Raw genomic sequence first — 22,861 nt, 5'->3', positions numbered from 1 at the left:
TATTTATTCAAAGAAAACTACTAGAAACAAATGAATTTTCAGATGTTTTACCTGTAAAAATAAATTCTAAAAACTTTGATGCACGTTGTTATTACAAATTATACCACCAAATTCAAACACAGATGTTTGTGTAATGGAAATTAATTATTAAAGTTTCTGCAGGTGGAACAGTAGGAAGGGAAACAAAAATATAGATTATGAATTACTGAAGTACCTATTTGGCCAATTGTGGCATAAGGCAATGATTCCAGAAGAGAGGTAGGGCAATTCCCTTTGCCTGCTCCAGTTCCATGCTGCTGAACACTTCTTTCTTGAAGATGCCTTCCAGGGACTTTTACCTACCTGTTCTCTTTTTCAACTGGAAATTTTATCCTTCATGGAGAAGAGGAACGTAGCCATTTGTTCCAGAGTTTTCTGAACGCCTAACAGGTTGGAAAAGAGTAGTTTGCTTTCATTTGCATGACGCCCTAGAAGAACAGGCATGGTGCATGCACAGAACAACAATGTCACGTGGACATGTTACATATGCTGCAGCTAAGCACTTTGCAGTTGTTGCAGTGATGTGGCTCAGACCGTGTGTCACATGCAGACTACCACATATATCACATATCACATATATCACATACATCACATGCAGACTAACCCAGGTACACCTGGGATGCTGTGCTTCCTGCAGACACCACAGCAGGAGCTCCCCATGTATCAACTGCCCTTCCTTAGTTTTTCCAGGTCTTTTCCTCTGCAGGGAATTCCTGATATTTCTACTGTAAACGGGGAAGGCTTTCACAGCATGAGAGGCAAAGCATAGAAAAACTCTGCCTACACAGTCTTCTTTCAAACCTTTGCATGCTGCAGATGTGCTTACAAAAAAGCTGGACTACTTTTGTCCAGGCAGGTTTTCCACAAAATATTGATCTATCAGCTAAGTTTAACACAGGACTTATTATTGCTCCTCATTTTCATCGGTGACTCTGAGGAATTCTGGTCCTTACCTTACCATGCTTCAGCAAGGCATAGGCAACAAGGACAGAGCAATATAATTATAAGAAGTAGTACATTTCTGGCATTATTTTCAAAAAAAAAAAAATAATAATAATTCTTTCTTCACATTTACGTTGGTATGGTGTGTGGGTGGGTAAGTATTTGCATGTGTGTATGCAAGCACAGGTGCTTACAACAGTGTTTTCTAAGAAGTGCTTAGTTATCACTACTAATATATACTTAGGTAACAACCCAATCAGACAGTAGGCTTCTCTGTTTAGGAAGCTCTGAAGGTAGTTTCATATCAGTCATAAAATTTTCATGAGTTTATTTCCCTTACAGTTTGAATTGCTCCATTTAGTGATGGATCATTTTAAGTGGGCCACTTTCTGTCAGTGCTTAAATTATAATTAATGAAAGAGATGAACGGGAATTAGTTCCCAGAAAGGAACATCTTTTGCTGTTTTTGTAGTCTCCTGATACTTCCTGTCCCTTCTAGGTAAGTAATATGCAGCTTAGAGAGTGGCTTAGTGTAGTATATTCCTGTGCTTTTTCTAAAATACAGTAATAGAGGGAAAAAAGAATAAAGCAGGTAATAAACCCCATGGGACCAACTGTTTGAGATGTCTTGCTCTTTTTCCATGAATGCTCCTCAAACCACAGCATACTTCTGCTCAGGGCATTGGTTCAAACTCCTTGAAAGACGTAACAGACACTCTAAGGCCTTCTTGTTCTCTGCACTCTAGTTTTTGCTGCTTCTTTCACTCTTTCCTAAATGATAATGACTATCTCCATCGCCAGATTTAGCAAAGGCTGGTGTGCCCTCAGCAAAATCTTCTCTATAACGTGGCCTCTCTAAGGAGGTACCAAAGCTTGCCTTCACATGACCTCTGTCACGGAGGTGCCTGGGAAGAAGATGCTGCTTTCCCACTCTGTCCACAGGGTAAAGGGCCATGGCTTGGATAAACAGGGCCCCCATGCCTATTCCAGACAACTTGCCCTGCAGCCAGCAGAGAACAGGTCATAAGCAATCCCCTGACTTTCCCCTGCTTCCCACAACTCTTGTCCCAGCTGTACCTTGTTCAGCCTGGAAGGCATTTTCTTGGTGTTTTTCTTCCCAAATTTTGAATCCCATTGCCCCTTGAAGTATATAGCACTGACAAGGGCTAGCATCTTTGTATTAGAGCCAGGAGGGAACAGCAGTTTAATTTTCCTTTTAAAATAACAAACAAAAGTGAATTAGGTTTTTCATCTGACCATTCACTGATGATGGCACAGTCCTCCCATTGCCAGCTCCCTTGAGAGAATCGTCTCTTCACCCTTCAGAGAATCGTCTCTTCAATGCAAGAAGTGATCTGCAGCTTTTGTGGAGTCAAATCTCCCAGGAACTAGGGGCCTTCTTATGCCCCAAGCTGCTTTTATGGTAGCCACAAGCAAAAGGAATCACGCCACAGCATTTCTGAATGCTGCTTGATTCGGGAAGAGGGAGACATAAGCAAAATGGATGTCTGCAGAAAAGGGAGAGAATCAGACACCAGTTAGTGACTTCCCACTCATTCCTGATGCACCCTGCCCAGGCAGCCAAGCATGGGCCTTCTCCTTGCCACTTGTTTGTTTCTTGTTTGTTTCTCCTTGCCACTTTTCCACCCAAGAGTTCATCTTCCCTCTGGAGGCTTGAGCAGCGTAAATGAAGTCCACAGCTTCCAGCTCTGCATGGTACAGGGCCCTGGTGAACTCCAGGTATTGCTACGAACCAGGGAAGACAAGTTTTTTTCCCAATCATATAAACTTGTGCTGAGTAGTTGTCACTTACCTGCACGAACCAAAATGTCACTAGAGAAATGATTGATGCCCCATGCCTGTCAGTGTTCAAGAGGTATTTGGATAATGCCCTCATGAATATGTTTTAACTTTTGGTTAACCCTGCCCTGGTCAGGCAGGTGGACTTAATGATATTTGAAGGTCCCTTCCAACTGAACTATTCTAGTCTAGTCTAGTCTAGTCTAGTCTATGTTTCAGATATTATCTCACATTTCCAGTGTAGTTCTTGGTTCCTGGATTGGCTGAGACTAGCACCTGATGAACATGAAGCACCTGCAATGTAAATGCAATGTAAACCTATGTAATCAGATAAAAGAACACACAGAGAAGGCATCGAGGCTGCACAGGAGCTTCACAGGTGCTGCAGCTCGCACAAGTGTGTGTGGAAGTGAGAGTATTGAGAACTGTAGCTGCCACCTGCCTCTTTTGCTTCACTCTTTGTGAAGAATATGGTCTGGAGATGTCTACCACAGAAAGAAGGTTCCAGCCCCTTTTTCATTTCTACATGGAAACTGCCACTAACAACTCCTGGAAGGTAGGTTGCAAGGCACCTACCTTCTCCATCTCTTTTGCTGTGTTGTCTCCAGCACCCAGCTGGACTATGCTCAGGGCAGCTGAGATGTTCAGTGGGGAGAAGATATTCTCATTTCTTTTTACTTTGATCAGGTCTTTGAAAAAGTCCAGGCAGAACGTGGCATTGGCTGCTCACTGTTGCATGGCCAAGGCCTGCAACAGCACAGCCATGGAATTCGTTTCACAACCTTTGCATGGTCCAAACCCACCATGCTGGAAATGGGGAGCCTCTCCCAGGCACCTCAAGCACCTACATGCTTCCAGAAGCAGGTTTCAGACCACACTTAGCACTTCAGAGCAAAGTTCAAACCACCCCCTGGCCCCAACATCCACCTCTGTACAAATCTCCCTTCTAGGTGTACCCTGACCTATCCTGGTCTGCTCCATACCCACATCCATGCCCTTAATTTATCTTCTAAAGGCTGGACACTCTGGTCATATGGCTGTGTAGGCAACACTTTCCTTATCTTTGAGGACTACTACGTAGTTTAGTAGCATTACTCAGCCTTCAGACACTGTACTTCTTTGAAGTCGATTGTGTAAAACCTTTTTCCCTTTGATTATTGCATAAAACATGAAGCACATTGTATAAAAGAAGCAACAGAGAAGCCAGCAAATTGCATTTTCAAGTCTCAGCCAAACTATAATGTGGAAATGCCTTCTTCTGCCTCCCAAGGTTGAGGTGGCAATTTCATAAGCTACCCGGCAATTCCAAGATTGCTGCCTTGCCATTTATCTCCTTTTGCCTTTTAAGGGAAAGAAATTACCAAATTCCTTTCTGCTGATGGACGAAGTTATTCACTCAAGCAGAGAATTTGGCTTCCTAAAGCCTGGAATTTCCCCACGCACAAAACGCAGAAGTTGTCCCTGTGAGAACAAGTCCCACAGCCTGCACCCGTGCATCACTATGACACGCTTTGCTCCTGTCCCAGGTCTCCTTCCAGTCCTGACCCTACCCCAAAGAGAGTGAGAGCTGAGAGAGCTACCTTTTCCTGGGAAGAACTGGCTCTGGCTGCTTATTTGAAGAGGGAGGTTGGTGTCCTGTCTCAAAGTGGGAAACAACACCATGTAGTCAGGTTCTCTGCACAGGTTTTTCTGAGTAAGGAGAGTGCCTGAGGAAATAAAGGGCTGACAGGCAGGGTACCAGGAGCCTGGCTTCTCCTGTCCCACAACAGAGTGGAAGGCATGATCCAGGATCTTCTGGTTTTCACCCTCTGAAACATGTAGGGAGAGAAAGAAAATGTTTTTCTCCTCCCAGGGAGGACGCACCCTAAAGATGTGGCTGCATCTCATTAGTGTGCACTGCTGAATCGTCTCAAAGATGTGCCAAGTATCTGCCAGAAGCATACAATAACAGGAAGAGAGAAACCGAAATATATATATATAAATATATATATATCAGAAAATAAGAGTGACTCACAGTATTCAGAAAGGCACTTCTCCCTCTCACTGAAGGATTTGTGTGCTTCTGGTAATGTTGTCTCCAGGAAGCCCTGATCCTCCTGTGGCAGATGATGGAACTATAAGTACAGCATGCTTTTCTTCTTTAACCCCAGCCTTCCCAGGGAGGTGCAACGTTTCCAGTGGTGATCCAGCAGCTTCTCTGCCTGAAGACAGAGCACTGTGCTGAAGCAGCTCTTAAATTCAGACCAGTGCTCCAGGGTCTCCCCAGGGATGCACATGGGTTGTCCCCATGACGCCAAAGAGAGATGGACACTGCAATCAGAGCACTTGCAGCTGGGGTGCTCAGCTCTGGAGATATGCTGCTCTATTCCAGCTTTGGATCTAGACTCCTAACCACTAGATTTTCACCACAGTTTTCAGCAGAAGTGTGTGGGGAGCTTGAGGCACATGTGGTTTTGCCTTGGGCTTGAAATGCATATGGGGCTCATCAGGCTCTTATTGATCTCCATGGTCATTGTCACTGCACTTTTCACAGAATCACAGAATCGTCTAGGTTGGAAGAGACCTCCAGGATCATCTAGTCCAACCTCTGACCTAACACTAACAAGTCCTCCACTAAACCATATCATTAAGCTCTAAATCTAAACGTCTTGGATGGCTTGCACAAAACAACAAGCCAAAAGGGCATCAAGGAGGAGTTGCTCCTGGCTGGAGGCACAGGAGATACACTAAAGGCCCCTGGGTATGTTTTCCAGGATCCTTCCTAATCATTGTCATTCATGAGCCAGGAAACGTGTATCACACTACCAAAACATTTCCTCTTAGCTTTCAGTCCCAGAGGCTGTTCTGCTTCAGGAGAAGCAAAAGCAGTTTTATAATATTCTCTCCACCAGCTGTCTGGAGGCTGGTTGTGGTCTGAGTGCTGCATTTGTTTTAGGCCGACAGGCATCTGTGCTCAGCAGTGCTCCAGATGTAGTAGTGTATTTCTCACAGGGGACTAGCAGCTGACTTAATTGAGCAAAATGCAGCTAATTTCCAGTACAGATATCACATGATCATCACATTGATGTATTCAGAAAACAGGAGCTGGGGGATATGCTATTAAGAGGGGACTTTCCCCCATCATGAAACTCTGGATTGAGAAAGTGTTTCCCCTCAGTGGTCAGCCTTCTGTCATTCACTAAGAGAATTTCTCTCTGTGTAGGATGAGGGCTGTAGGAATGGCAGCAGGAGATGTTACAGACATAGAACAATCTTTCTCCAAGCCAAACATTTTACAGTCTTGAAGGAGTGTGGCTGTTCGTGCACATTTCAAACACTAGCGCTTTGTGGAAGAGCTTTCCTTGAAAAGTTTTTCAGCAATACTAAAAAACAAAACAAAAACACCACCCACAAAAAGCCCCACAACTTTCCATCTGATACTATTTTTAGAAGGCAGAATGAGATAAATAAACCTGTAGGACAAGTAAGTTCCTGGTGGTGCTGCTGCATTACCCTGCCTTGTGCTTTTAGTTCATGAATGACATACAACACACTAGAAAAGCAAGGCACAAGACGTGGCAAGAGATGGAGACGCACTGACATAATTTTGTATCCTGTGTACCTAAGGCATGTGCTCAGCACAGCTACTTTGCAAGGCATTGCTCAAGATAAGAAGACATTGATGAGAATATGCAAAAGAGGTCCTTCTGTAGGACCTTTCCCATCATGTTTAAAACAGATAGGACATGTCTGGAAAAGCTGGGCTCTCTAAACTGTATCTGTCAAGTGAGGGAGTGATGTGAAACCATCTGGTAGCTGTGTAGATGACAGTGCTCTTACACAAAAGCAGTGACATGCTGTCTCAGAATTAAGAACACATCATTTCATGCCTGAGGATTTGGTTGGAAAAGCAGCACCACAGCACCCTCTGAAGAGTATAAAAGGAGCTCACAATAGAAGTATTGTGAGCATTATTAAGAAGTTAAGGCATGCTATCAGAAAGATATGCTATCAGAAAGATATATTCATGCTATCAGAAAGATATAGAGCAAAATAGTACTCTATTATTGTTAGGATATTGACCCGTATGGATACTTTTTTCTGCTGAAGTATTACTAGATTACAACAATAGTCCTAGGAGCAGAGACTGGAAACCAGAACTCATATAGTAGATGTCCTAGATGCTGAACTGTAAAGTTATCAGTCCTTGAATTTCCCACCTGGGTCATTAAGTTTCATTCATTCAAGTTAGAGCAGAAGTTCAAAAGCAGGGTGTGTATTTCTGTGTATTTTTTCCACTGAGTCTATATTAAAACCTAGTGCCTGACAGTGCTTGGTGCATTTCTCTGGAAGATGCAGGCTTGAATTCCATCAAGGATATAGGACTCACTGAAGATAGGTCCTTCACCTCCTGAGCCACATGATTTCTCCACTGCAGAAGTTATGTACCACTTTCACTTAAAAACATGAAGTCTGCTCTAATGGCATTTTCAGGGAGCCTTCTTTGAACAGGCATGCTTTGAATTCATTTACTAGATGCTCTCCAAAGACCTGTGCTTCAGTCTGTTTTGTTCCTGGATTTCAGCATGGGAAAAGCACCTCATTGCTCACATCAAGGCAGTTCAGAGCAAGCAAAGGAAAATGCCAGCTGCTAGAGAATTTACAAAAGGTGAAAATAAAATCCCTACAAATTTTGGATACTTACACATGCATAATAAAAGAGAAATTTTCATTTAGATGGGTTTGGGGAGATATGTGCTTAAAGCCAGCCTATGTTTTGTTTAGGACAGCCACATTCTTATGTTGAGTGTTCAGCTTCTTCTTTTCTGAATTCATCTATAATTCTGGATATTAAACATATTCTTCACTAATTCTCCATTACATATACATGGAAAATTACAGTCAGGAAGTCTGATTTCTGAATCTGTTTTTCATAAAATAATATGAATACTATGATGTTGTACCTGCTATAAGCAATTATAATACCATATAGAAAAAGAGTGCACTTTATCAAGAAAATAGAATCAAGGATTTACTAAGAGACAAAATGTTAATAAATATGGAAAATATAAGTCAAGATTATCTCAATGCCTTTCCTGAGTGACTGGCTACACAGCTGGAGCAGAATAGCACCTTGTGCAGAATGCACATTTGTAGGACATTTTACACCTTCACTTCCACAAATAAACCATGCCAAATGCACATTACAAAGCAATGTGTTTGATTTGCAGAAATGATCATTTGCATACAGAAAACAGAAAACTAAATGCAGTCAAACTGCAAACATTACTAGGGCAGATTAATGTGTATCCAAGCAAAAAGGAGTAGCTTAACATAAATACCTAGGAGAATTATTAAATAATGCTTTGCTGTCTGCCCAGCAGTGAGATGCTTTGCCTTAAGAAAGATAAACCTACATATGGCACTGGAGACCTTGTTTGACAAAAAGACGTTCCTTTCCATTCCCTCACCCTTTGCCTTTAGAAGCTACAGGTGCCAGCCTAAGCAAGGATTTGTTTGGGGTAGTAGTGACATTGATCTATGAGAAGAATTAGTGAAATGTGATCACAGGAGGTCAGGGTGCTGTGGGGGCCAGGACCTCCCCCGTGGGCCAGGCAGGGCCTGGCAGCCAGGCCCCATCCCACCACCCCAGACCGGATTAGGGCACCTGGGGCACCGGGGCAGGGGTTCCCCTTCTGTTTTGCTCAAACCACAGTTTTGGCCACCTCATCCCCCACCATGTGACTTTTGTGGCTATGTTTTTAAATGAATGTGTATTTGGCTGCAGACGCTGGGTGAAGGGATGGGCCCCCTGGTGAAGAGGTTTTGTGGAGACCTGGGGCTGAGGGGTGGCATGCTGCTCCTCAGCGTGGGGCGCAGGGCAGGGCAGCAAACAGGCCAGAGCCCAGCCATTCACAAAGGGGACGCCTGCCCCTCTGGATCCTGGTCTGCGTCCAGAGCCCATTCCTGCAGCTGCAGACAGGCTTCAAGGCTAAGGTCTCCTGGCAGCAGCCAGCCCAGGCCAGGCACACAGCGGTATAGAGGGAGTTTCTCATACAAAACAGATGGTTTTAAACTGCCAAAAGGCTATAAAGCTCTTCCTTCTTCATGGAATTAGCCTACCTTTCCCAATCCATGAGACTGTGGCAGCAGTAAAATGGCTGCTACTACAGGTAGCAGAAACAGTCCAGCTGCAGCCCCTTGCTGTGGCAGACTTGCCCCACTGCTCACCCCAGAAAAAGTGCCAGCTTAGTTGGTACTAAAAGGAATCTTATTGCAAAGTCCCTCTATATTTCTTTCACTTTTATAACTAAGCTCCTGTGTTATCAAACAGCAGTGAGCACAGACCCATTCCCTCTGCGCACATACAGGGTCATTGGAAACTTCAGCTTCAGTTCTTGAAAATCAGGGAGGCTGAAAAATGTTATGCTGGGGGCTTGAGACGGTGCTCTTTTCTGCGAAAAGACTGGAATAAAGGGATTTTTTTTTTCTCCCTGTGGCATTTGACACTTCATCACAGGAATCCCTGCCCCTGCCTTTTCAGAAACATCATTGATGTTTGAGGTTGTGGTGTTCAGAACCTCCTCAGGGTACGTAAATACTATGTGATGACAACTTCAGGTAATAAAAACATAGCTTAGTAGGCAGTCTGTGCCGTCAGCCTCCAGAACAGAAATGTGAATGCAACCTGGGGAACCACGGCTTACGTTGTACCACACCTTCAGATTATACAGTAAGGATAGTTTGTTTATTTGACTCTATTATTGGCCTGTTCTTACTCAAACATCACTCACTTCTATTTCCTAGACTTTCTTGTCCAAAGAGCCCCAGGTAATTCATGGTACGTAAACTGTTGCAATTGTGAATGCAGAACTTTAGAGTGCTTTACGCTCAATTATATGACTAATGGCTAATGTATGCTTTCCTTTTTATGGGTCATAAAGCAAGTTGCAAATGGTAATTTGTTAAACCTCATATAGAAGTTTTCTGAGGAAGATGTTACTCATCTTAAATGAGCAAATTAGCAGTTACGTCTTCCTGTCAGTCATCAGCAAATTCTGTTTTTCTGTAGTTGTCCCACAAACTAAATTTTTTCCATGTTAAGTTTAACTGTGATTTCTTGGGTTTATATTGCTCTTTACAAAACTTCATTCCTCACAGCAGGAGAGAAACCTATCTCTATAAATGAATCTCAGATCATTAAAATTCACCAGACAGCAGCACACAAGGAAGAAAACAAATTTCTTGACAGTTCCAGGCTACAGCTTTCCACGTCAGTAACTTCAAGGAAGTCCTTTAGACTGTATCCTATTTTGGGGGACTGAAATCACTTGATATTTCCCCAAATAGAATGCAGTCTTTTTTACTACGGGAAAATTAACCCTCTTCAGAAATGTGTGTTTTCATACCTCATTGCTGTAGACACTATGCTCTTTGGTGTCATTTGAGAACATGGGGAATTTAGGAGATGTTGTCCAGAGGGGTTACGGAGTCTCTGTGCTCAGAGATTTTCAAAAACCCTCTGGACATGGACCCCAGCAGCCTGCTCTAGGTGAGCCTGCATGAGCAGGAGGGTTGGACAAGATGACCTCCAGAGGATGTTTGCAACCTCAGCCATGTTGCAATTCTGTAAGGGTGTGTTCTGTTTTGTTTTGTTTTTCAAAAGAGTGCAGAAAAAGTCCTGTAAAAAGAGGAACCGAGCCCTGCCTTCCTGCATACACAATTACCGTTGTAATAATCTCCCTTCTAGAGATATCCATAAGGGCATAATCCTGTCTTTTCCCTGAGTATTCCTACTGTTATAAAAAAGCAATGATCCTCATAGAAACGCACACACAAAAAAATCCAGGGCTTGTGAAAGGTGTACGTGTCACATACCATCATTATATTTGGTAAGATGGCACCTTAGATGCAGGCTTATATCTAAATAAATAAATGAAGCCAAAGCTGCTTCTAGCATAACATTTTTATATAGCACAAAATAGCACAAAGATCCAGCATACATCACAGGGGAGAAAATGGTACAGTTATCAGTAAATATGTATATTTGCTGTAAATAAGTATCTCTTACTTGTATGTAACTGCTGTGGAAAGGTAGTTATCAAGGTGAGATCTCCACTGTGCAAAGGATTCACCACAGTGTAAATAACGAAAAAGTGTGTAGATAAGGAAAAAGCATCTCCAAAGCACCCTTCTGCTCACCAGGACCCACCAGGCCAGGAATCAAAAAATACAGAGCAAGGCTACTCTGTTTTTAATGGCAGTTACTGATAATCATCACAAACAATTCTCAGGCAGCAGCATACCAATTCCACCTTTTCCAGGCAGGTGCTGTACTACACCACATGGCTGTGCTGGAGAACTCTTACATATACAGGAGCATATGTGGACTTTGAGGAAACAAATTGTTCTTGATATCCAGTGAGGTTAAGGGAAAATTTACTCCTACTCTGGATTCAGATCAATATTTGCCATTCATTAAGAGTAGCAGTAGAGCATCCGGTTGACACTTCTAAGATAAACTGGTTGCAGTAATTACTTTGAAATACAAGCTAGCTTTCATAAGATTAAGAACACATTGGGGAAAAAGCAGTATTTCTGATTTTCATCCAGGCATTTCTTGCAATGTTAGAAAATGGCCCTGATTTTAAGGTGAGCAGAGTTTACCAAAGAAAAGAATAGTATTGGTGGGATTGTGCCTAATAAAGAATAAGAAAGGGTGGTCAGCCATAAACACCTCTGTGAGGGGAAGAGACCTCCTCACAATGACCGCTCCTGTAGCAGCAGCTGCTACGGTGCCTTCCTCATTGACTTCCACATACGTCTTATGGACAACATTTGACAGCACCAGAGATTTCACAGGTGACAATGCAGAAAGATCAGCTTTTTCAGTGAAGATGTCAGTCATTCCCAACGCTTTTAATACCTCATTGAGGTTAAAGGTGCCTTCAAGCTTGAAACGGGGGAGGTACACCTCCACTGTTGTCTCAAACATACGCTCTGAAGAAGACCACAGCATTAAATTTTCATAGGTCATTGTGCTTTCAATCTAGAAGATGAGGAAATTAAAAGAGTTTAAAGTTGGTAAGCAGCTTTGAAAAGTTTAGATTATTGTCCAGCTTTAATCCAGACAACCAACATTCAGGCCAGTTTAGCCCCAGTCCCCAGCCTTACCTGTTCCAGCCCACCAGCAGAGCCATCAGCCATGTCTCCTGGCAGCAGGATGATCATGCTCAATGACTTCTGAGCGTAAGGCAGTTCAAGCACCTGAGTTCCCAGTTCCTCGATATAACCTAATTTAAACGTACCTTTCTGATACATCATCTGCACAGGCTTGCTCTCATTCTATTCAAAAGAAAATTAATTCTATTTAAAATAAAACTTAAAACTTAAGTCTGGGTTTGCAGCAGTAATTGCTATTAGGCAAAACATTTTTCTTTATTTTCTTGCATCTACAGTGGCACACAAAACATCAGCTTTGACATGAATATATAAAGGGGTAAATTTTCCTAGGGGGAAAAAAAGAAACAGGAAAATATATATATATATTTTCCTGCAATTGATCAGCTAGTGAAGTGGCTTAATACTGTTACTGTACAGCCAAACAAACTGATGCTGTCTGGATTTGCAGGTTTCATTTTACTGTTAGCTAACTTCTTACCTAGCTTCTAAAGCAGTGAAAGAAGCATATTAGTAGATGACATTTTCAGAAAAAAAAAAACCTGTTAATATTGACTAGCATATGAAGAAAAATATATCGAGCTTCTCTCTATCTCATAGTTTCTCTGACTGCAGCAGTGCTCCACATGTTCTCAGCTATAGGCCATTTTCAATTTCTGTATTCAAAGCCACATCTTAAATATTTCAAAATGTGTCACAAGTATAAGTCACCAATATTACAGTTTCTTACTGTCCTCTTAACAATGCAATGCAACACTATAACTAGCAGTATATACTTTCCTGGCCTTTTGTGTTGATAAATAAGGAACACATGAAAGAGACTTTTACCCATACAAAGCTCTTCAACCTAAGATCAGAACTAAATCTGTGTTCTTTGTGGATTTGTTTGGTTTTGTCTTTTTTTGTTTGTTTTTGTTGGGGATGAGAAGTAATAGAATATTGGTGAAACATATGGAAAGAATTTAAAACTGAATTAAATGAAAGAAAAAGGGTTGAATGTCTTTTTTGAAGACATCTGTTAGACTTAAATTGCACAATACTTGGAAGAATGTCCTTGTTAAGGAGTTTTCTTGGCAGTCATATTGACAATACCCGAGTTAAACAGAAAATGCTTTGATGATATACATAAGGGACTAAAAAATGGAAAAAGAGACTAAAATTAAAATGTATTGAAAACAAACTTTTAAACATTGCAAATACTATAAATAAATCAAAATACGCTATGAGAAATTTTCCTATTTTTAAATTCAGTCTGCATATTTGTAGCTTCTTAATATCTGGCCTAGTTTGTTTGGTTTGTTTATTTTAACCTGTGCACGTTAAAATGTATTGAACCAGGATGGTCAATCCTTGTTAAAGCCAGGACAACCCCTTGGAGCCAGTATGAAATGGGATTTTAGAACTGGCTTCCATCCATATAGTGACTGCTTGGTTCAAAAGTGCTGATCAGGGCTTACACTTGTGTTTTGCCAGTTGTTGAAGCAAAACCCTGAGTTGTTGCAATTTTTGAGGCTTGCACGTTTTTTTCAGTAAAGGTTATGTTTTCCTGTGAAAAGCCCTCCTGCCATCTCTGCCCAACAGGAGAGGCAGGTTAAGTTCCCAGCACACTCACCCCTTCCTCACAGCACAGCTGAACCCCCTGGACATTGTGCTTCTTGGTTATGCTTACGACAATGCTCACAGTGTCCAGGGTAAATAATGTTGAGATTTACATGAGGCAGATGTACCTGATTCAGTTTAAAATCTCTCTGAACTGTATTTTTTCCCTCAAACTTGTGTTCCCAGGATGCTTTGAAGTAGATTACATTCACCAGCACCAGAACTGCATTCTTATCAATCATTCCAGAAGCAAAGAGTTCCTTGATTTTACCTAAAGGAAATTTTGGAAAACACAAGTATTTGTTAGTTGTTAAGACTCTGGACTGAGATTTAATTACTTGTCTGTGAAGTTAGCTTTGGAGAACCTTAGAAATCCAACTCTTTCTTTGTTTAAAGGACTGGGACAACATAGGCGAACAAATGGTAAATTCCTCAGCAACATTACCTGGCAGTGGCCTGTTTGGAGCAGGAAGGGGCATGGGACCACTGTCCTACCCAGCTCTGGGCCATCAGTAACAATATATACTTGCCAGGTGGCACCCTTCCATTGGAAAGAAGACAGCACCATTAATCACTTATTTATGTTTACAGAATATATCTTTCCCTTTGCACTGAGCTCAGCTGTGAAGTTTTGACTTTCTGCACAGATGTTGATAATATAGCTTTGGGGTTTGCTTTGTTTTACCTTGTGTCTTATTTTCAACCCAAGCATTAATTTTTAGTACGGCTCTTTCAAGATCCCTTTGAAAGTCCACTGTTTGCAGCTCTGCTCCATACAGTTTCTTACTGCACATTAGATAATTCTGTAAAACAAAATAAAAGTTAGTCAAGTCTGTTCAGCATTTTTTCCATTTCCAAACAAATCAATGATTCAGAACTATTTTAGAAATGGTGCTGGTCTTGTTGAGTCCATACGACAAAATTTTGCTTTGGAAACATCAATTATCAGAAGTTTATTCCGAAAATCTTTGAAGAAGAGATAATTATTCTAATGCATAGGCAAACAAACAAACAAACAAACAAACAAAAAAGGAAATAGATTAAAAGAAAGCCATGGAAAACCACATACCTGGGATCCAGGAAAAAAATAGAGAAAGTGCAAGATGTGTTGTCTGATGCTCAGTATCCAAATCATTCAGAAGAAAACAACAACAACCAAAACAAACAAACAAACAAACAAAAAAAAAAAACAGCAAAGCAAAGATATAAAGAGCAAGATATCCCATAAGCATCTCGCAGATAGCTTGAATAGGCCACTTTTGGCCATAGTCATTCCTCTGGCTGAGTATAGACATATGTCAAAAGTGAAAAGCCTCCTGCTCTATTTTTTTTTTTTGCTCTATAGCCATTGATATCCACAGGCTGATTTTTTATTTTTGAACAGAAGCCTTGCAAGCTGACACTCTTGTCTCTTCCTTTCCCAACAGCCCTAAGAGGCACAGCTCCAAAAGAACATCAGGTGCTCAAAAATACGCATGAGGGAGCAACAGTGAGGCTTATGGTTACAGGGAAGCTTTTGGTCAGGCCACAGCAGTCATAAGATATAGGTAACTTACCTGGTTCACTTCAAATTTTTCTTGTATAAAGAGATTGCTGACCAGGCTTAACACGTAGCTTTTGCCAAGGTTTTGTAGTTGCAGAAGCAGTGCATGGAACGCTTCGTGGTTAAGATTCCCATCTGTGTTGCACTAGGAATATTTCAAACACAGTAATTGTAAAGATTCCTCAATATAGCTTTGGTTGTTAATTTGCATCCTAATTAGGTTACATTATAGGTCCAATTACTGTAATAACGATTTTTAAATCCAGTTAATCTATACTCAGCTAATCTAAATTTTGAAGCCTGATCCTCCTTTGTCCAGAGGCTTTGGTATTGACTTCATGGAAGGCCTGGCCCGTAAGAAGGTAACGCCTTGTGTCAGGCACTTCCGAGCAGATCAGACAGACTTTCTGCGTGTGATCTTGACTCCCTCCAGTGGAAGTCTCTGGTGCTTTATATCTGGTTACCATGACGTGAAGAAAAGGCTCCTGTGCTACGCATCCTAGGACTTACCTGGGAGGAGAGGGAAGACCGTCTTTCCTGGCTTGGTTCTGGCTTGTTTTCTGGGGCTGCACTCTCAAGGTCAGATCCAAGGCCCGTTCTTCCCACAGCATTGCTGAAGTGGAGCACCTACAGTTGAAGAGGCCAAATTAAGGCAGTTGTAACTGGGATAAATGCATTTTCCTTGTTAGAAAGATTCATTGTGCTGTCATGGATAAATGGTGTTTTATGAAAGATATTTTCTCAGCTTCAGTCAGGCTGAAAAGACAGACTTGAAATTGTCCACTTATTCATGTTAAAATTCCCATTTCTGTTAGTGAACCAGCAAAAACATGCATTTAGTCCCCAAAATGCTGCTGTCCTCCACCTCAAAATGTTTATGTGTGGTTTGCATTTTATTGTTACAGTTACCTAAAATTTCAAAACAAAAAATTGCCTCAGGTAGAGAGACAAAGATCCTTTGCTTTGCACACAAAACTTGCCTATTACAATCATTTATAATCTTTTCATTAGTTTAGAAAATGTGCCAAAACCATAGTGCTCTTGATGAAACCGGTCCTTGATTCTACTGTGCAAATATCTCACTGAAAAATTTCCAGATACTTCTCCATAATAATAATGTTGCAACTTACAAAGTCTAAAGTTTGTTTGTTTGTTTGTTTTATGGGGAATACTGGATCTCCATTGATTTCCTATACATTTAAGCAGAAGTTTCTGGGAACCTCACAAGGGGGACACATCTCCCTTGGCTGCGGGTGACCCAGCGGTCAGACTGTGCCTGCCTGCCTGCACCCACACTTCCAGGGATCTCCTGGCAACCCCAAGAGAAAGCACCTGCCCGAAATTTTGAAACCGAGGCTGACATTCTGGCAGCAGGCTGGGGAAAGACCAGTGTGCCCAGCTGTGGTGTACCACCTCCCTGCACTCAGCTCTTGCCCCACATCCCTGAGTCTGCACAAGTGCATGCGGCAACTCATACAGGCAGATGGCAGGGATCGTGGCACTCCGAGCACGGCTCTGAAGACAGCACCTGAGCTGGTGTTCATGCTTGTTTCCTAAGCACACATTGTGCTGCAATGCCCAGCATTTCCATTAAGGGAACAGCAAGCTAGGTGGAAGCATCTCAGAGTGTTTCATTGGTACTTACTTTTTCTATCTGAGCGGCGGTGTTGTTTCTTGTCCCTAGATGGATCAGGGCAAGGGCGATAGAGATGCTTGTTGGAGAAAAGAGGATGTTTTGGTCTTTTGCTGTTTGGTTGAAGTTATCATAGAGATCAAGGCAAAACTCAGTAATTGGTCTAGAAATGGAGCTCATTGTGAAGCCAGCAGTTGACTGGGAAAAAAAAAAAAAAAAAAAAGAGAGAGAGAGAGAGAAATGTAATGCACTTGTTGCTTAGCTAGATCACACTGCAAAGCTTCTGTCTGCACAAGGATCATCCCATAGCTGGTTGCTAAATAACTGAAGTTTGCTAAATTCTGAAACAGCAATCTTTGCACACGTCTGCCAGTCCATGCTCACATGGACACAGCAGGGTCTGGGAAAGGGACCCACAGTTAGAAAGGACTGTTTTTCTCTCTTATCCCCTGGTGTATCTTATTTCTTCTCTAAGGGAGAGGTTGCGATATTGAAATCAGTCAGCTGGGGATATTCCTTCTACAGAGTGGAGTTATGTGTACAGTCCTATCAACTCTTTCCTCTTGTAACAGCAAATGATTAGTGACAGATTAAGGTGACAGAAATTATCCAGGCATATAACCACATCTGGTTACCTGAGCTGTGGTATGATAGATTCAAACAACAGATTTATAAAAATAAAATTGCTATGAATTAAAAGTTTTCATATATGAAAAGGGATCCTTAGCAGCTATGGAGACTATACTACATATGGAAACATGAACAGTTTGCAATACACTTTTTCTGTTCCCACAGATTTGCCAGGAACCACAGATTCAGAAGGATAAGTGATGAAACTTTCCAAACACAGGAAGAACTCGGCTGTGTGTTCCTGTTCAATTACATGACAAGACCTAGCAACACTTTTCTCTTGTACTAGAAATACAGCTGTCTGATACCTTTCCCATAGCCCATTTATATTAAATTCACACTGTTAAGAACAATTTGGGGCCAAGTTCCAGCTTGGTCCTTGCAAGCAGGAAGCTATCTGAAAAAAAAAAACAAGGTTTTAGAAAGCCCTTACTAGTCCTTTAGGGAAAGAACTGTAAAGCTGTTGTGTGGATAGCAGTGGGAGCACACTAGCTTTTCTCAAAATATTATTTAAAAAAATAAAAAAAATAAAAAAAATAAAAAAAAATAAAAAAATAAAGAAGAAGAAGAAGAACCACAGCATTTTTAGAGTCTAGCAAGTGATATTCTGGACAGCACACCAGAAAAATATGAAAAGCAAAGCATGTACTCATGCCTGTTTGCAGACGTAGAGATAAGTAGTTGTGGCCTGTGTTCCAGAAAGATACATTATTTAGGGGAAAATACCCAGCCACAGTATAGAGAAAAAGCCCTCATGTCTCCCACAACAGAGGTCTGGCTGGCTTTAGCTTTCAGCCTGCTTTGGGACAAGCTGGGTATGGGTCCACAGCAAGCTGCCAGAGCTCCTCTCAGCTGCAAAGGTGGGTGAGCGCACAGCCAGCTGATCATGCCCACTGCCCACAGAAAGCCATGGCACAGCAGGCACTCCTTCTCAGTCCTGTGCCGAGGATGCAGAGCACACGCTGACTCTCCCTCAGACACAAACCTTGCATGAGAGGCCAGGGCTCAGGCACCAGGAGAAGTTACCAGGGCGTAACAAGTTGCTGTGGCTCAGCTGAGCTGCTGCAATTGCCTGCACAAACCATCTTAGCTCGCAGCAAGTGCCACACAGTGGGAATGAACTGAGCCCCAGAGAAAATTGCTGTGGTGGCTTGGAAGAGCTGAAAAGTCAAGTTGCTGAGTATGTGAAGGTGCCACGTGTGGCAAATGCAGAGATAATAAGCGCTTCTCCATGTTTCTGACTGGTGCTCTGTGGAAGGAACCTGTGATGTTGAAATAAAAAGTTCACACGTTTCATACTGAGACATTTGGTTTACCCTGAAGTCCAGAAGTGTTTTGTATGAAGACCTAATACAAACAGGCAAAACAGAGGAGAAACACTAAACAGATACTCTGAACAAGAAAATTAAACATGAGTTATATCTCATTAAGTCTGAAAACAGCAGTCGTAGAGCACCAGCTCTGCTGCTTGTTGCCTTGGACGAAGTGCTGTTTTCATTTTCCTTTTAACAGCATTGTCATCTTACCACAAGAAAAGGGCATTGCAGCAATAACATCTCTTTTCTTCCACCTTCATTAACTATTACCTGTAACCTTCTGAAAACAAAACTCAGCACTTCTTTGGTGTTGAAGTTTGCATTGCTCCACTTTCACAGCCGGTGAAAGATCTAAAATGGACCTGTGAAAATGTTTACTGTGAATGTAGGTCATGATGCATACTGTAGGTGTGTCCAGACCTCAGGAGGAGTCAAGAAGACAACAAAAGTTAATGAACTTCCTCAGCAGGAGGGAGGCACCTCCACCCCACCCTGCAGGGAGAACACCTACTGCCAAGCACAGAGGGAGAGCCTAGGAGCTGGAAACAAGTTTTAGAAGCAAGCATCTGGCACACAGAGGTGTCTGTTCATTTAGAAAGAGCAGCAGACTGTCCTGAGAGTGAAGTCCAGGTGCAAACATTACAGCCAACTGCACAGCTTTGTGAGCGTGAACTACTCGCAGGGCTGCCCTGGAAAGCCAACACAACAGTGGAGGGAGCTGGGCTGGAGGAGGTGCTTTCTTACTAGAGAACTTTCCTAATGCAAATCTGGGGAGGGTGCAATTTTACATCATTAAGCCATGCGCGTAGTCTGTGTAATCATTCAGTCAGTGAGAGCTTTGGAGCTACCACGAGGATAGTGGAGTCTGGAGAACACCTCGATGGTGGAAATGTTACCCTGAAAAGAGCTTGGAGGAGGAAGGAGAGAAAAGGTAAGATCAAAAGAAGTGTTCCAGGAAAATCATAGCTGCCATTCTGCAGAAAGTGTTTGCACAGAACTATAGCAATAGTGCAGAGACAGCAAGCAGGGTTGCAGCTTTACAGCTGATGAAGGGAGATGCTTTGCACGATGGCTCGTTTGTGTTAACACAGTCCAGCAGATGGAAATTGCTGGCGCTGTTATACGTGACAAGAAGCTACCCAGGAAAAGAGCCTCCATCCAAAGAAACAACCGTACACCAGAAGCCCTGTAAAGGTGACAAAACTTCTTCCATGGCTCTGAAATGGAGAGCACTCCTTTTCTATAGCTATACACACTCTGTTCTTTCTTTAGAGTTTGTTTTAAGCTAAGGGAAGATGAAATCAAGAAAAAAAAAAACTCAAAGAATGAAAAGCTGTGCTCAAAACTGTCATAATTAACAGGTGAATTAGATTATATTATGCAGTCAAGAGGAGGAGGCAGTAAAGAAGGTGTGGATACTAGAAGATCGGTAGCCTGTTTTTTTTAAGGTAATTCTGTATTTAATACAAGGTGAAGGAAGAAGGAACTTGTTTTCCCTGGTGCTGCATGATAATTCCCATGGCGTGCTTATTTACTCTGCCTCCTATGAAGGTGCTTTAATGCACATTTATTTCTCATAAGAAAAGGAAGAGAGAATTGGCAGAAATGACATGTGTCTATCCTAGAAAAGGAGAACATGAGAGAATACAGACTCTTCACATGCAAAATCTATGATTGGTACAAGTTACTTTCTAATTTTTCATGACCATTCATACAAAAATTTTTCCACGTGTCTCTGCTCATTTGGAGGTAAAGGGACAAACAACACATAAGAAAAATGAAATTTTCTGTAATACAGAAATTCTAGTCATCCCCATGCAACAAAAAATATTCCCAAAGTAACATGCTTTAAATTATAAACCAATACATTTCAGCAAAAAATAACTTTTCAAGGGAAATGTTACCAAGTCCATTTTCCAAACATCTTAGCCCACAACGCTGCTGCTTTTATACCTGAAAGGGCTTTCTCTGGCTGCTTCTATTGCTATACATCTCTACCTCCAGGATGTATCTCTTCTACTTCTTTCTAGGCCAAGTATTCCTGCATAAGCAGCCGTGGATGTACGTTGGCCTGTTACGGGCCGTACAGTGGCAAGCTGTTGGCTATGCCTGTGTGCAGTTGCATAGGCTTCTTTCTCAGCAGGCTTTTAAACACCGCTGCCAAAGCCAGGAGCGAATATGTTGATAGTGGAGACTAGCATCCCCATTACCAAAACACACAAATACTCCACCCTCCCTGTTATATGTAGTCATTGTTTAAGAACATAATCCTGTCAGCGGGGACCAGGGTGCAGAGGAAACACCCAAGCACCCAGCCAACAACTTGCATGCCCTCTCTTGTCCTGTGAGCATTTCAAGGCTTTTTCTCGTGCCATAGAAACCTGAGCAAAGAGCAAAAATTCATGTGTTCCCCACAATTTGTGGGTGAGGTTGCTCAGGTCATCAGCACCATCACTTCCTGGGAAGCCCATTACTACCAGAGTGGGTAGGGGTGCTCTGAAACAGCCTGCTCCTCACCCCTTCTGGAGACCTGAAAAAAAGGGAGAAAAGCACCTGCTTCTGGTATAAACCACTTAGCTGATCAGTCCCGTGGCAATTATAGCTCTCTGACCAGGCAGAGAGGCCCTGGGGAAATTTTATATTCAAAAGTCTGTGAAATTTAGGCAGGCATCTCTTGATTGATAGCTTTGGGAACGTGTTCGTGAATTCCCAGCTACCTCCCACCGAGGACCACCTCCCTTTGTGGTAGCTCTTAAGCCACCTGAATTTCAGCACTGTCTTTTTGCTGCCTCTAGCCTGTAAAAGAATCTCCTTCTTTGTCCCATCTGTAAGCATTATGCTTACTTTACCAACCTTTAGACTGCTTTGGATCTGCCAAAGGAAAAAAAAATAAAAAATAAAAAAATCACAAGTTATTTTTGAAGCAAAAATAATTTTTTACCTTCTTGCCAAAGAGGTTAAATGAAGAGCACGACAGCTGAGACCTGGAGCACGTCCCTGTGAATATCGTATTATAAACTTCTCCCACTCTCTTGTGGGAATGTTCAGCCTCTAACCAATTGTTGATAAATGCAGCATGTTGTAATTTAATGCAAATGTCATCGTGCAGTTTCCTGCAGAAGACCAGGAAACCTATATCTAGCAATATGCAAACAGCACTTCTCTCAAAGCTGCCCAGCGAGTTTGGCAGGAGATATCTACGGGCAACATCTCCTGACTGCAGAGCCAAGTCATCTTCAGCTGGCATTAATACTAGAGATCCGTGGCTGTACTGCTGCATATAGTCCCCTGTTAACGTGGTGGGACCTGGGCTGGACACTGGGATGTGCAGGGTTCGTGCCAGGATTCAGAGAACCCATGTTTGGAGCTGAGCTCACTGGCAGACGTAGAGCACATGAATGGGAAACACGTGAGCTTTATGTTGCCTGCAGCCATTTCTCTCTCAGTACAGAGCCAGCTTTATGTGTTTGGAAGGATTTTAATTAGAGAGGGGAAGAAGTATTTCCTTGAACTGCAACAGGAATCCCCAGCCAGGGGGTATTCTTTTAAATCTTTGGAGCTAAGAATGAAAGCAGGCCAGGAGAGGCTGATCATGTAGGTTATGTCCCCAGCATGCAGTGAGACGCGAGCAAAGAGATGGGAAGCATGGAGCTGCACAAGTATTTGATCTCTCCTCATCAGCACCATTGAGCTCTGCTGCAACACTGGGTTAGGGCAGCAGGATTCAGGGGTTAAAATGAAGTCCTCTCAGGCTGTACGTGGCTTTGCAACCCTGATTTTTTTCTGCATTTCCTTCCTCATCTTTTTTCAGATACATAAGATATATGAGGGATCAGACGTGGTAAGGGGAGACAGGAGAAAGAAGGAAGAAGGTCTCCCAGCCCTGTCTTGCCCTTCCCACACTGCCCTTCCAGGTGCAGGGCTGAAGCTGGAACACTCTCTCCCTCCAGCCCATCTCCCACCGACTTTGCTCCTCCCTGCTTTTCTGCCAAGGTCTCAGCCCAGCTGCCAAGGCTCCAGTGCCCAACAGAAAAGAGGGATTCATAAACAATTTGAGATATGGTAATAAAATGGGCGTTTTTGCGTTCTTCTTCTTGTATTATTTTTCTCCCTTTTTTTTTTTTCTTCCATTTGCTATTCATTTATTCGCTTTTCCCTCCTTTATGTTTCTGTAGGGCTTTTTTTAGTCTTCTTGCTCAT

The 22,861-nt window shown here is 42.3% G+C and overlaps 2 protein-coding genes across 5 annotated transcripts in view; both read right to left on the bottom strand.

Moving 5' to 3' along the window:
• The window catches only part of LOC118162901 (serpin B4-like), an 8,351-nt gene extending 7,288 nt beyond the window's left edge, over positions 1-1,063 (bottom strand). The window contains exons 1-2 of one of the 2 annotated variants that reach the window (XM_035319340.1): positions 993-1,063; positions 215-422 (exon numbers count right to left, since the gene is read on the bottom strand). The gene's annotated coding sequence lies outside the window, so the exon portion shown is untranslated. The remainder of the gene's footprint in view (positions 1-214; positions 423-992) is intronic. The other variant, XM_035319341.1, reaches the window with a different exon arrangement.
• Positions 1,064-10,708: 9,645 nt separating this feature from the next.
• LOC118162900 (serpin B11-like) lies at positions 10,709-21,852 on the bottom strand. 3 transcript variants are annotated; one of them, XM_035319337.1, is made up of 8 exons: positions 21,603-21,852; positions 16,728-16,913; positions 15,593-15,709; positions 15,096-15,227; positions 14,225-14,342; positions 13,668-13,810; positions 11,935-12,105; positions 10,709-11,809 (listed from the first exon to the last, which is right to left on the bottom strand). In XM_035319337.1, exons 2-8 carry the CDS (start codon positions 16,893-16,895, stop codon positions 11,408-11,410), a joined length of 1,251 nt encoding a protein of 416 aa, XP_035175228.1. In that variant the 5' UTR covers positions 16,896-16,913; positions 21,603-21,852; the 3' UTR covers positions 10,709-11,407. The 3 variants fall into 3 exon arrangements, with proteins under 3 accessions (XP_035175228.1, XP_035175230.1, XP_035175229.1); XM_035319339.1 differs by lacking the exon at positions 21,603-21,852 and adding an exon at positions 19,065-19,109; XM_035319338.1 differs by lacking the exon at positions 21,603-21,852 and adding an exon at positions 18,932-19,057.
• Between the last annotated feature and the right edge of the window lie 1,009 nt (positions 21,853-22,861).

Source organism: Oxyura jamaicensis, chromosome 2 (assembly GCF_011077185.1).
Source record: "Oxyura jamaicensis isolate SHBP4307 breed ruddy duck chromosome 2, BPBGC_Ojam_1.0, whole genome shotgun sequence".
NCBI classification, from domain to species: Eukaryota; Metazoa; Chordata; class Aves; order Anseriformes; family Anatidae; genus Oxyura; species Oxyura jamaicensis.
The sequence above is the reverse complement of the archived record's forward strand: the minus strand, read 5'-3'. Positions and strand labels throughout refer to the sequence as shown.

Excerpts from the sequence above, each read along its gene's own strand:
- LOC118162900 (XM_035319337.1), bottom strand. The coding sequence starts at position 16,895 with ATGAGCTCCATTTCTAGACCAATTACTGAGTTTTGCCTTGATCTCTAT. Across the intron at positions 15,710-16,727 it reads CCGCCGCTCAGATAGAAAAA|GTGCTCCACTTCAGCAATGC; the intron begins GTAAGTACCAAT and ends CTTCAACTGTAG. Across the intron at positions 13,811-14,224 it reads GGTTGAAAATAAGACACAAG|GTAAAATCAAGGAACTCTTT; the intron begins GTAAAACAAAGC and ends AATTTCCTTTAG.